The sequence below is a fragment of the Bombyx mori genome, chromosome 11, assembly GCF_030269925.1.
Source record: "Bombyx mori chromosome 11, ASM3026992v2".
Lineage (NCBI taxonomy): Eukaryota > Metazoa > Arthropoda > Insecta > Lepidoptera > Bombycidae > Bombyx > Bombyx mori.
In genome coordinates, this window is record NC_085117.1 from 14,761,737 (window position 1) to 14,775,768 (window position 14,032).

The following is a 14,032-nucleotide window of genomic DNA, read 5'->3' on the forward strand; positions in this document are numbered from 1 at the left end:
TGAAAAAGTCTCAGTAAATTACCAACATTGTACTGAGAATTTCGTCCCATATCATCTCATCTTATTCATTCTTGCCATTCATTTTATTTCATGCCATTTGACTATTGTTCCAAATTAATCAACTTCATTTCCTTTTTATAAAAAAAAAATATAAAATACTAGGCTGTATGGTATGATCCATTTGCATTTCCATTTGAAAAAATAGAACTATTTCAATTAATGCCCTTTCCCATGTGACGTTTTCTAAAAATTATAAAAACAAGGTGAACACTGAAGAAGATTAAGCTAATAAATAATATTTCTAAGATATGTACTTTATTGTACCTACATAAAACAGAATCTGAAGGTCTTTGAAATTTCTCACACATTACATTAAATATTTTGTAATCGACAATTCAAAATGGCATGTACTAATCTGCTGAGAAATATTAAAACAATACATTTTATTCGACGTAGCTTTTTCTCAACTTCGATTATACAAAATAATCAATCTAAATATCCCAAACATACAGAATTCCGAACAGAACACAATCAATTGGTGTATTTAGATGATCCTGATAAGTTTGGGACATTGTCCGGTTTCAAAATACAGGACGAAAAACTTGTAGATGCTGGAGATATAAAAGAAGAAGAATATACACAAAATAAACCCTTACCTGGTAAAAAATTAACCACTAGACAGTATGCTGATTTAATTAAACAATACATAAAGCATAAAAGATTAAAAGAAGCTATTGATGTATTGGAGGTGAGAATGCTACAGGAAGATAAAGTGAAACCGGAAAATTATATATTCAACATATTAATTGGTGCGTGTGCTGATGTAGGTTACACAAAAAAAGCATTTCGTTTGTTCAATGAAATGAAAGCACGAGGACTAAAACCTACAGGTGATACTTATACCTGTTTGTTTCATGCATGTAGCAAAAGTCCATGGGCATCGGATGGTTTAAAAAACGCTAAACATCTTCGAGAACATATGATTTTAAAAGGAATAGAACCAAATCTGACGAATTATAATGCAATGATAAAGGCATTTGGATGTTGTGGTGATTTGGTTACGGCTTTCAGAATAGTTGATGAAATGGTAACTAAGAAAATAAAAATTAGAGTTCATACTTTTAACCATCTGCTACAAGCTTGTATATCAGATAAAAATAATGGACTGAGGCATGCTCTGATTGTATGGAGAAAAATGTTGAATGTTAGAGAGAAACCTAATATTTACTCTTTCAATTTAATGCTTAAATGTGTGAAAGACTGCAATTTGGGAACTAAAGAGGACATTGAAGAATTAGTTGGTGCTGTCAAAGGAAAAACATTAAAAGGAAGCAAAAATGATATGCTAGAGACGCAAAATATTGACTCGCAAGAGTTAAAATTATTGCAAGATCCTAAAAGTCCTCCTGAAAAAATTAGAAAAGACCATATTGATTCTCAAAAAAGTATTAATGGTAGTAACAAAATGAATATGCAAAATTCAGATGCAGTAGAAACAACAGATTTAATGATTACAGAAAACAAAGCAAAGATAACAATACAATTAGTAGATAATTTAAAAAATACCAGCAAAGAACAAAGAAATGTACCTAATTTATTGTCAAAGGAAATTAATATGCACCATATATTAGCTTTACAAGAAGTGCATTCATTACAAGATAAGTTTACTGTAATAGGTGGACAAGAAGATTTCCTTGAAGAAATGAGTGCTTATTCAGTTAAACCAGACATTAAAACGTTTACACAAATGCTCCCATTATTGGATAATACAACAGAGGCTGAAAATAAACTACTTCATACTATGCACAATATGAAGATACGAGCAGATATTGACTTCTACAACATGTTAATAAAGAAAAGGTGTTTAAGGCTGGATTATGATGCTGCTAAAGTATGATCAAGTCTTTTTTTATTGACAGCTTTATATCCATAGCGTAGATGGGCTGATTATGAGTGATCCCAGTGCTAATCTGTACTGCAGATCGTAATAACCATAAATGCTGATTATTTAAAAAATTTACTGTGGGCAGACTAATATATAGCTCACCTAGCCACTAGGTAAGTAGTCACTGTCGCTCATCAACATCAGCAAAACCAAAGGTATAGCCAAGCCACTGCCTGCTGCTGAAGACTGCAAACTTCATTGGAAGAAGGACATGTCATGGAATTCAGGAAACACCATTTCTTGATTGCCATAAGTTGAGTCCCTTCCCTGTTAATTTAATTGAAAATAAAAAGCCTAAAATCTAGAATAATTACTTTGTAGTATACATAGGGAAAACTTTTGTGTGTTGAATCAATTTAGAAAAAAAAACAATATTGTTTGGTTTTTTCAGGCTGTTAAAAAGATAATAAAAAAGGAAAGTGAAATTCGGAAACGTTTGTATCCAGATAATAAAAAGAAGAGACTAAATCTTAATATAATGTCTTATGGCGTCTTGGCAATGGCTTGTAAAACTAAAGAAGATGCAGAAATCCTCCTAGCTGATATGAGACAAGAACAACTTAAGTCAGTAAAATTATTTTTATTATTACAATACTGTTACGTGCTAGGGTTCGGAATAAATAAAACTTCCACCAAAGTACAAATTAAAATTCTATTTAACACTTAAAACACCTTACACTTCGTAATTTACTCCTTCCGCTTCGCTTCAGGTGATCCGTTCGTTGTTTCGCTTCGAGTGGATTCGATTGCTAACTGCCTTCGTGTCATCTCTGCAAAGCTTTTATAGTCGATACGACATCCCTACAATTATCGAGAAGATTCCTGACAGATCGAGTAGTTTCGATGTGTGTTTCCGCTATTTTATAATAGATGGCGTTGTACTTCTCGGTCTTTCTCGATTTTACTAGTTCTTTCGATATTCGTTTCTGCTATTCGACGATAGATTTGCTGTTACCGGCATAACAATACCATTGTCATCAAACTAAAAGTAGTTGGCCAGGAATAAATTGGATTTGATTAAAAAAATAGGTATTTAATTAGTTCATGTTCACAATGAATAATAAAAAAGAAAAAATACACGCACACAAACTAAAATGGGCAAATTTACACAAGACAATGGTCACTTGTTACTCGTGCTGCTGGTTAACCCCAACAAATAAATTACAAGTATTTCTTAGGATATCTTTAAATAATTGTGTTAAAGAAAGGCGTCTCTATTGTGTCTTGAAACATTGTAGATAATCTAATTGCTAAGAACATATGGAAATTTAATTGAACTTAATTTTAGGGTGAATATAGAAATTCTTGGAGCTCTATTGAAACATGGCATCGTAAATTATCGATTCGACTACGTTCTGTACGTATTGAATATTGTAAAAGACGAAAAGGTTCCTGTTAGTGATTTGTTTTTAAAGAATTTAGAGGACTTCAATGAAAAATGTATGAAAATTATACAGCAGGTTGGTAAACATAATTTTTTTAAACCAAACTCAAAATGGCAAAAATTGGAAAAAAATAATTTTGTCTTGTTTGATTGATTTACCATTTTGATTGCATTACAAACAAAAAAAAATTATAAATGTGTAGACGACTCCACGACATTCTAGTGCTGCGTGGTTACTGGAGCTCATACACACCATATTATAAATATCACTGCATAACTGAATTTCAAATTAAATTATTCTAAAATAAATTTGTAGTAATAACAAACCTTTTTATTATTTCCTTTCTAGATAGATACGACGAACATATTTAATGGTGATTGGTCACTACCGCTTCTGGAGATTAGGAATACACTCCAATGGGGCACAGACAAGCCATAGACTACAAATACTGATATTAACGTAATATACGAATTAATATCATAACAATGACTTTCTCCTTAAATTTTCAGAATGAAAACAGTCATCGCAAATATTCCAATTCTTTCGAAACAGCTTACAATAAATTCTCGAAGATTTATACTAATTGGTTAAGAGAAGTAAACATTCATGAAGCTTTGAAGCAAGAACATCCTTGGGAACAATTTAAGACTTCCAGCCCAGAAACAGTGCAAAGGCAAAATATTAAAATCATCGAACCAAAGAGATTTAACAAAAGAAATCGTAAATATGTACCATATGTTCCTAAGATATAAATAAAACTTCTTTATTTCGACTTCATCCTTATTTCTACCTAGTCACAGTTGCCCCTACGAGATTTGATAAAAATAATTATTAGCATAGCATAGCAGCACTGTTGTTGATGATGTTAATGTGGCATATTTAACACCAGGAAATTAATTTCTACAGTTAGACGGAACACGAAAAGTATTCCTAATTCGAGTAAGAGAAAATTCATTCCTCCCGATCCACTAACGGTGCTTTTAGGTATCTCAAGCACCGGTCATCGTTCTCGTCGAACCCGTCGCTTGCGACGAAGGGCTCGACGAGTAAATTAACCCTCAGACACAGCCCACTGAGTTTCTCGCCGGATCTTCTCAGTGGGTCGCGTTTCCGATCCGGTGGTAGATTCTGCGAAGCACGGCTCTTGCTAGGGTTCGTGCTAGCAACGTCGTCAGGTTCGAGCCCCGTGAGCTCACCTACTACCGTTAAGGTTACGCTGATAAAGCTTTTCAAGGCTCTCAGCTTAGGTAGGTAAAAAAAAAAAACATTTTTTATCATGAGTGATCATCACCTCTCACGTAATTTATTTGAAAGGTTGTGGGCCACCCCATTTTTTTATCTCACCAAGAGCCGATGGTGCGTTGTTAAGTCATTACTAGAACACAGACATCACAATTTGAAAGCCACTATCCTTATGATATTGAATTCCTAATTGTATTTTATTATGACTATCCTTTTAAACCGGACGTACGACTGCTTTGTAGTAGAAAATGACAAGACACCATAAGTAATTATGCAAATTTGTAATTTGTGAGTTTTTAAAGACATTTTAGTATAAATCATTTATTTGTAAATGTTTTGATACAATGGCCATTTTAAATTTTAATATGGTGTAGTTTTCTATTTAGTTCTTCAAACTTCAACAGCTTGCGGATGAAAAAGTCACCATAGCGATGAGCCACTTTCGTATCTGCGATATGAATCATATCGTTGTCGATGTAGAAATCCAACTGAAAAAGAAAAGTAGTATTGAATTATTATTTTATTTCTTTGCTTAAATGTGTGGACGAGCTCACGGCCCACCTGGTGTTAAGTAGTTAACTGAAGCCCATAGACATCTATGCAGTAAATGCCGCCACCCGCCTTGAGATATTATTTCTAAGGTCTCAGTATATTACAACTTTTGCACCACCCTTCAAACAAACTCATTACAGCTTCAGGGCAGATATAGGCAAGGTGGTGGTACCAAGACGTCCTACCACCAGTAATTACGCAAACTATAATTTTGCAGGTTTGATTTTTATTACACTTCCTTCACCGTGGAAGTTAATCGTGAACGTTTGTTAAATATGTATTTCATTAGAAAAATTGCTACATGCCTGCGGGATTCGTATATCGTTGCATCGCTAGATACGAACGCACTGGACGTCTTATCCTTTAGGTCACGACGACTTGAATTCCAGCTTAAGATAAATAATAATTATAGGCAGTATAACAGGTTTGTTTACCTCAGAACCACTTTGGAATTTTCCATCAAGACCACTGGGGCCTTTAGTCCAAACTACGTTCTTCATTTTGTGCTTGAAGCAGAGCAAGTGAATGGCGAGAGCCGCATGTTCACGTGCCGCGTCACGCTCACTGCCGCGAGCAGCAGACATGAATGCAGCTAGTTTCGCCATCGGGAGGGTGGTGTATAGTTTCAAATAGGAACGTATGGTCGGAAGCATTTTTTGTTGACGGACCTACAATATAATAAGTGAAGGTTACTCGTTAGAGATATGAGAAAAAGAGACTCTAAGTTGGCTAAAGTTAAAGTATCAATATGAACAGTCCGCATTGTCGTCGTCGCTGTCGTCGCCGAACATACTGTGGAAAAGAGGAACCCGGTCGGCGGTGTATGGCGTTCTGACCCGGCAGGCTGGTTCTGTCCCAGCGGATCCCGGAACACCAGTGGCATCGCCCGGGCGGCCTAGTAGCGCCGCCGTACCGCGGAGACCGGCGTCGTTGGTTGTCGACTAACGCCTCGACGACCCGTTGGTCGGGCGTCCTTGGGGTGGCGCCGCGTGTCTAGTTGTATTGTTGACCGTGGGAACCCCCTACTCTGACCCCGGATGGAGATCGGACGTCGGGTGTAACAGTGAGTGCAGGGCAGTCGTTTAGTGCGGTAGGGCCCTAAAATTCCTTGGGCCCGCGGTCTGCTCCCAACACCTGCAGACCGTCAAGTCCCACATACCTCGCGCGCCCCCTAGGCGTGGGGACCTCGTAGGTTAGGCCCCAGGACCGAAAAAAAAAAATCAACATGAGATGAAACCATAGTTGGGTATCGTTCAACCAGGTTTAATTAAGCTTGACTCTCATCCTATGAATAGAGATTGTTGGAGTCAAATGAAGAAGAGGTATAATAAACCAAACTAGTCTTGTTTAAATTGATAGATAGATAATGTCACAATACTATCACTAATATTACCTCGTCCATAAAGACTTGGGTCTGGTGTTTGACAGCATCACGGCCATAGTTGGCACCGGGTTCAATGGGCGGGGGACACGCCGATAAGAATTTGGGGCACGCGAAAGTAAAGCAGCTCTCGAATTCACCTAGGTCTCCATATTGCATTTTAAACATCTTCTCATGGTAGTTCTTTTCTCGAAGCACCTGGATATAGAATTTGTATTTGTATGAATATAATATAATTAGTACATACACTATATTTTAAGTCATCTAGATAAAGCTGGTATGATAGGTTACTAACCTGCTGGATGGATTCATCAACGCACTGCGGATGCAAGACCAAACAAATGGCCAGTAAATGGTACATTTGCTCGGTCTGTTTGTTGATCTGATCATTCTGGTAGGAACGGGAGGAGAACAATTGTTTAGTGCGTTGCATGTATAGCAGCGCAGAAGAGAGGGTGCGGATGGCGTCGGCGTACCGACGCATCATCATGTACGCGAATCCGACATAGTATGACGTGGAGATCTGACACGCCGGCACGTGAGAGTATTGAGACTTCTTATGAAGTTCAATGTTTTCAAGTACCTGAAATCATTATATTGCATGTTTCTGGGAGCTTTGATTCTTTTTGGAATTGGTGTTAGTCATTCCGTAGGTACATTGAAAAATTGTACATTTATTATTATTTGATTTTATTAAAATAAAAATTCAGTATGAAAAATTGAGTTGTATTACTGTTATTTCATTTACACTACTGACACTAATTCATATCTTGAATAGCTATTGTCGCTCTTGTTTGCAAGTTGCCTACCACAGTTCTAACTTAACAGTCAAGAAGACAAAACAGAGTATGATAACTACTATTATAATTAAACAATGATTTGTAGCCCATAGACACAGCCCACTGAGTTTCTCGCCGGATCTTCTCAGTGGGTCGCGTTTCCGATCCGGTGGTATTCTGCAAAGCACTGCTCTTGCTAGGGCCAGTGTTAGTAACACTCTGGTTTGAGTTAGGGCGAAGCTGATATAGCCTCTCAATGCTATCAGTATAGGTAGGGAAAAAAAAAAGATGTGCATTTCTCAGAGAGATAAGAGTTGTATATAAGTTCTAGCACCTACGTAATATGAAGAGATTTATGCACTTGTTTGTCCATCCTCACTACAAAAATGCGTTATTACTATTCTATTACAAAATTAATATTGTTTCGTACCTTAATGGCTTGGTAATAATCACCAAGTAATGAGTGCAGACGCAGGAGACCAACTAGGGAGAAGTATCCCAGCATTTTGTACAAAGAATGACGACCAAACTCGCCAGCCACAGAATCAGGATCACCACCAGATGCATATACCTGAAGAAAGTAAGGTATTTTACACACACAGGATTTGTTTTACGTAGCTATTCGTTTCGTTTTTTTTATGAATTTTGTTTTGGAATGGTAAACAGTTGACGTCGCTCTAAATTCTACTTGTTAGGTGTATCTAACATGACCCTTCAACGAACCTTCTAGTAGGAAAAAAAAATTAGAAAACATACCTCAAGCTGACGTTTAATATTAGACTTGTCTACGAGAGAGTGCAGAACATTGAGGATGCACAGTACGTTCCAAGCCTTATTCTCAGTATTAAGAGCTTCAATTTCAGCTGGACTCAACTTTGTGGTACGAGACCTGGGAAAATTATCAATTTCTCTTTATAGTATTTACAAGTTCTGAAATTAATTATCTAATAAATATCTTTTCTTGTAAATATGTCATCTAATAGTAAAACTTGATTTAATATTTTTAAAAAAGTACTTTAAAATTTTTTCTAGAGTAATTTTTTAAACCTGCATTTTTACACGAATCTTGATCTTATTTGGGAAAGTAATTTCTAAAACATCCTTGTGACAGAATATAGGCCTAACAGGCAGTATGATTTTGTACATCAACAAGGTTTCCAATACAAAAACGTTTAGTCAAACCAAGCCAACTGTAACCTCAGTTTTTTTTTTCTTTTATATTACCTGTACTGGGCAAAAGATTGGAATTGATAAACAAATTCATCAATAAGCTCCCACAACCACTGGTCAGGCAACTCGAGAGGTACAGGAGTTACAGAGAGGATGTAATTAAATAAGTCACAGTAGTTGTAAAATGAGTGGAAGCGCTGCTCTGGTTTTGGTCCTCCAGGGACTCTTGCATAGATGTCACGGTAGTATAGTTCTTTGTATAGGATCATGAATACCTGAAATCAATATGATTGTTCAATTGAGTTGAATAGTTGGACTGCATATAACTGTCCAGTTTATTTCTACAACATTGATTTTGTGTGCTCCAGTTTGAAGGCTGTAGCAATTATATTACAATTTAATTGGGACTTTAACCTCTTGTCACAGAGTGGGTGGCAGTATTCACATTGTGACCTCATGAGCTCTGGTAACATCAGGTCATATGCAAACTCCTTTATGCATCTATACAAAGTAATAAAGAGGCACTAGTTCCAAAGGTCAGCTAACACAGATCCTACAGTACATTAGGCAATGTCACAATATTGTTTTAAGGTAAGTAGGAAAGTTTGTCAATGTGTCCATACTTTTAAATATTATGTAGTACCATATAGGAAAGGGCTTTACATTATCATTGTCCACAATAGGTGAGACCTCATCTTCATCTGGCCAAGGTGTATTTTCAAAGTATTTCTCAGTGAGTGTGGGGAAGGTATTCTCATAGAGGTTCAGGATCTCATATGTTACACCTTCATTAATCATGTTGCGAAAGTAAACAAGGAATTTCTTGACCTGCAAAATAATGAAATAAACGATGTTAAACAGTACAAAGGACAATGACCACATATGTATGGAATTCCGTCTTAAGTTGTTGCGCAATAAATCTTTATGTATTATAGACTACGCTTTATATAAACTACTCAAAACAAAATAGGGCCCACTCTAAGTTAATCTCGAATTTCGTCTAAAAAAAATTGTTTGGTAGTAAATAGTGAAATTAAACATTTCGAAGTATTGTTGACATGTTTATCTAACGTTATCAATGTTTCAAGTCAGGAATTCAATGGTGTGTAGACAAAAAAAGTGAAGTACTCCAAAAAACGTTTATTACTCAAATTCTCAGTCATTTGTACCCTCAGTCACGTTCTGAATGTTACAGTCGCACGTCTACTTTTTTCATTTTGACTTGATTTCGGTGTTACTCGCGATCATTATGCCTGGCTCTCGGCGTCATATGGATGTGGAAACAGCAACAAGAGCAGTGTTTATGCTTCAGGAGGGAGAATCTCAGAGATCAGTGGCAAGACGTCGTGGTGTGTCGCGACGAGCTATTCGAAACGCGTGGGAACGCTTTCTAGAGACAGGTAGTGTCACGAGGAGATCTGGATCAGGAAGAGCCCGAGCTACAACCGTTCAGGAAGACCGGTATATCGGATTGACTGCACGTCGAGAGCGTACGATTTTCGCCCGCGTCTTACAAAATCGACTGCGGCAATCGACTGGTACACGAATTGGTGATCAAACCGTTCGAAATCAGCTCCATGAAGACGGACAACATTCCAGATCTCATGTTATTCGTCTAATATTGACAAGAGCGCATCGTGCAGCGCGTTTGAGGTTTGCTCGCGAGCACGCGGAGTGGACAACGGACAACTGGAGAAATGTACTCTTTACGGACGAAAGTAAAGTGAAGTTTTTCTGCGATGATCGTCGAGTGCGCGTGTGGAGAAGAGAAGGAGAACGTTTTTCAGAACCTTGCATACGTGAAAGGGATCGTTTTGGAGGTCCAAATGTTATGGTGTGGGCTGGAATAAGCTTGCTCGGTAAAGCTGAGCTGGTAATTCTGGAAGAAGGCCCCATAGCTGCCTCCCGGCATGTCGATCGAATAATTCGGCCCCATGTCATCCCATTTTCACCAAGAGTAGGTGAAAACTTCGTCTTTATGCAAGACAATGCTCGCTCACATAAAGCGCGAACAACCCAGAGAGCTTTCTCTGAGGCCAATATTACGGTTTTACCGTGGCCGGCCATGAGTTCCGATCTTAACTCCATTGAACATTTATGGGACCAACTGAAAAGAAGTCTCAAATCGAACTTCAGTAATGTGACTAATCGACAAGAGCTCATAAACGCCCTAAAATTGTGTTGGGGGCGAATACCCGAGGAAAACATCACCCACTTGATTGAAAGCGTCCCAGATAGGGTCAGAGAGTGCATACGGAACAGAGGAGGACCTACTCGCTATTAAGCACCATCAAACTCATTGATTAAGTCAATAATAAAAATCAAAATCAAACTTTACTTAAATCAAAAATTTCTGTCAACTTTTCTAAAAACTGTAAATTTTGACTAAATTCCATAAAATTGGCTAAACTTACTGTTGTTAATGTTTACACACTTTCAAAAAACTTAATTTATTCATTCCTAATCATAAAAACTGAAAAAAGAAAAATAATCTGTAAAATTCATTTAAAAAACATGGTGGGCCCTATTTTGTTTTGAGTAGTTTATTATGGAATAAAAGTGTTCGCTTCCCCATAATCATAATTAACCGGGTTTTCAAGTAATTAGACCAAAACGGACATAACCTATAAATAATGTTAGGCCCACAAACAAAACATATTAATCATAGTTTTCACACACCGACTTCTCCTCATTATCAGAGGCTCAAGCATCAACATGATTATAGAATTACAGAAGACTCAAGAGTTCATAAACAAAACATATAAACGTCCTGGCGTAATAAAACACTTTTAGGTTTAGGTACATAAAAACGTATGGCCACTTGCTGGGTTGCAGCCGCCGCGCCGGCTCGTCTATCGACAATATCATAAGCTTGACAGTTGGGTCTGCGTGAAACGGAACACAAAAAAATTATTATTTTCACTTAATGATAAAATCATAATTCAATGTGTTGTAAAATATAATATAAGAATATAATATACCCAGTTATTTAACTGTCCAAGACTTTGATATCATTTTTGTGATAATTGAGTCTAAAAACTCATGCATGAGTAATCTGTCTAAATAGAGAGAACGAAACGTCATCTCATGACTTTAATACGGAAATGATGCGAACAATTGTTCATTTACTATTAATCTTAAAATCATAATTCCAGTCCTGTACAAAACATTTCTGTAGTGAAAATGGTTGTAAAAAATGAGAAAACTATTTCGATGTTATTTTGATTCTGCAACATGCAACTTTGCTAGACGACTTTTGGTCATTCTCCTTTTACCTTATGAAATAACTAGATGGAAACTTGATACATAATTTGTTACTATTTCACAGATAGCTTATGAAATATTACCATCAAAATAAAACGTAGGTACAGTTCAAATTATGTAAAAATTTAGATATTTTGTGTATTATGACTGTTACATGACTAGGTTTCTGTTTTATAAAATGTCAGTAGTAATCATCAATGAATCTCTATATCGTTTAAAAACCATTCTATAATATGATGCATTCATAAACTATTCCATGTTTGCAAACCATAGCATCAAAATATGGTATTTTTATAACGTTATGTTATGATATAGTACTTAAATATGAGATGAGAACTTACCATGTCAGGCATTTTATAATAAGAAGACCTGTCATATTCCGGCTCGTAGTGTTCTGTGGACTGTGCTTCATAGTCGCCATAGGATTCGTAACCTCCCTGGAATAACACAAATATATATTTATAATATTGTGTATATACTTATTTACATATTTACCAGGATATGTGGTAATGTTGGTGAGCCATCAATATCAGCATTCCACAGACGTCCAATGTTGGCCATAGGTTGAATTTTTACTGTATATTTTAATATTGAAAAATATAGATACCTCATTATAATCGTCGCTGGAATACATGGTTGTTAATAGAATCTAACAGTATTCATACGTTAGAGTTTATGCGTCTGAACGAGTATTTAATTTGAGAATAACCTATTCAGCCATTCGCAATTTCGTATACGTTCTCCTATCCAATCATAGACATTTTTTTTTGGTACAGTTTTTCCTTATTAGGAAAGACAAGGAGATCTAAGGTCATACAGCCTCATCTGCTCTATATAATTTCTGAAATAAATTTTCAAAAAAGCCGAAGGCAGGTCTTGTGTGTTTTATATTATATCCTGAAATAAAAATTTCATTAAGGTCGAAGCCAAGTCCTTTATAATTTCTTCCTGAAATAAAAATTTCAATAAGGCCGAAGCCAACCATAGACAATACACATTATGTTCAATGTGCACAGCTTTTTTTTTTTTGAAGATTTATGGCATGTTAGCAAGATCTTTAAGCAAAGTGTTATTTCTTTTTTTACACTGTTTAATTATAGTGAATGATCTGAAGTTGGTTAATTTAAGTATTTAATTAATCGGTTGGGTTCTATGCTTGCGAACAATCATAGGAAGACCCAAGGACATGGAGGACAAGTTCAAAAAAATTTCAGCCATAAGCAGCAAATCACAACTTAAAAACCCAGTAAAAAAAGTGCGTACGCGTAGCCAGTGGTATGATATGAATTTCGCAGTTGCAAACGAAGTGAAGTGTGCTGACTTGAAAAATGTATCAATAGCTTTAACGCTATTTTCGAAGTTAAGCCACTTGCTATGATTGCACACAAATTAGTCGGTTTTAGACGGACACTTTTTCAAACACATAAAGAGCACTTTATCGTCCATATTATGAACAACATCGATAAAACTTAAGATTGTTTTTTTTTGTTTTCCTACCTAAGCTGATGGTCTTGAGATACCATATCAGGGTGAGCGCACGGGGCTCAAATTTGACGTTGTTGCTAACACGAACCCCAGTAAGAACCGTGCTTCGCAGAATCTATCACCGGATCGGAAACGCGATCCACTGAAAATATCCAGCGAGAAACTCAGTGGGCTGTGTCTTTAGGTTAATTTACTAGCCGAGCCATCCGTCATTCGACGAGAACGATGACTGGTGCTTGGGATACCTAAAAGCACCGTTAGTGGATTGGGAGGATCTGAAATGACGTGAAAATTAAGAACAATAGATTGTTTGTTTATTTGATTGAACGCGTTAATCTCAGGAACTACTGGTCCGATTTGAAAAAATATTTTAGTTTTATATAGCTCATTCATTCAGAAATACTATATAGAGGCTATATAACATCATGCTAAGACCACTACAAGCGGAGCACCAATAAAGAAAATTTGAAACATTTCAAAATGAGGGTATTTTTCTGTTTTGAAAGCTTCTGCTGCGTGCGCTGTGGAAACGGTTAAAGTTTCGCTAAAACAATGTATGACCAAATTGTTCTCCTATAAAGTTCTAAAAAACCTTTTCTACTACGACGGATCTATATTTTTATGTTTGCTCACTATAACGTTTTTTATACTAACCAAATTTTATGAAGATGATATTAATCCCTGTCCAAACAATTACGTTATTCATTACAATTAATTTTAAAGAAATTTCCCCTCATTTGATTTTAATGAGTATGAGAAGATATCGCAGTTTTAAAATAACATCGCAGCATAATAATTACCAAGCGCGTAATATTGAGGTACGAGACGC

At 36.3% G+C, this 14,032-nt stretch overlaps 2 protein-coding genes across 2 annotated transcripts; one reads left to right on the forward strand and one right to left on the reverse strand.

Moving 5' to 3' along the window:
• Positions 1 to 181: 181 nt before the first annotated feature.
• On the forward strand, positions 182 to 4,102 carry LOC101741183 (pentatricopeptide repeat-containing protein 1, mitochondrial). Its single transcript, XM_021352404.3, has 4 exons — positions 182 to 1,891; positions 2,337 to 2,509; positions 3,234 to 3,405; positions 3,840 to 4,102. Exons 1-4 carry the CDS (start codon positions 401 to 403, stop codon positions 4,080 to 4,082), a joined length of 2,079 nt encoding a protein of 692 aa, XP_021208079.2. The 5' UTR covers positions 182 to 400; the 3' UTR covers positions 4,083 to 4,102.
• Positions 4,103 to 4,877: 775 nt separating this feature from the next.
• On the reverse strand, positions 4,878 to 12,540 carry LOC101745929 (eukaryotic translation initiation factor 3 subunit L). The gene is made up of 10 exons (XM_004932893.5): positions 12,326 to 12,540; positions 12,060 to 12,155; positions 9,118 to 9,282; positions 8,509 to 8,729; positions 8,041 to 8,173; positions 7,715 to 7,855; positions 6,801 to 7,088; positions 6,518 to 6,703; positions 5,559 to 5,792; positions 4,878 to 5,060 (listed from the first exon to the last, which is right to left on the reverse strand). Exons 1-10 carry the CDS (start codon positions 12,350 to 12,352, stop codon positions 4,926 to 4,928), a joined length of 1,626 nt encoding a protein of 541 aa, XP_004932950.1. The 5' UTR covers positions 12,353 to 12,540; the 3' UTR covers positions 4,878 to 4,925.
• Positions 12,541 to 14,032: the final 1,492 nt, after the last annotated feature.

Excerpts from the sequence above, each read along its gene's own strand:
- LOC101741183 (XM_021352404.3), top strand. The coding sequence starts at position 401 with ATGGCATGTACTAATCTGCTGAGAAATATTAAAACAATACATTTTATT. Across the intron at positions 2,510-3,233 it reads ATGAGACAAGAACAACTTAA|GGTGAATATAGAAATTCTTG; the intron begins GTCAGTAAAATT and ends ACTTAATTTTAG. Across the intron at positions 3,406-3,839 it reads GTATGAAAATTATACAGCAG|AATGAAAACAGTCATCGCAA; the intron begins GTTGGTAAACAT and ends TTAAATTTTCAG.
- LOC101745929 (XM_004932893.5), bottom strand. The coding sequence starts at position 12,352 with ATGTATTCCAGCGACGATTATAATGAG. Across the intron at positions 7,856-8,040 it reads ATATTAAACGTCAGCTTGAG|GTATATGCATCTGGTGGTGA; the intron begins GTATGTTTTCTA and ends TACTTTCTTCAG. Across the intron at positions 5,061-5,558 it reads AATTCCAAAGTGGTTCTGAG|TTGGATTTCTACATCGACAA; the intron begins GTAAACAAACCT and ends TTTCTTTTTCAG.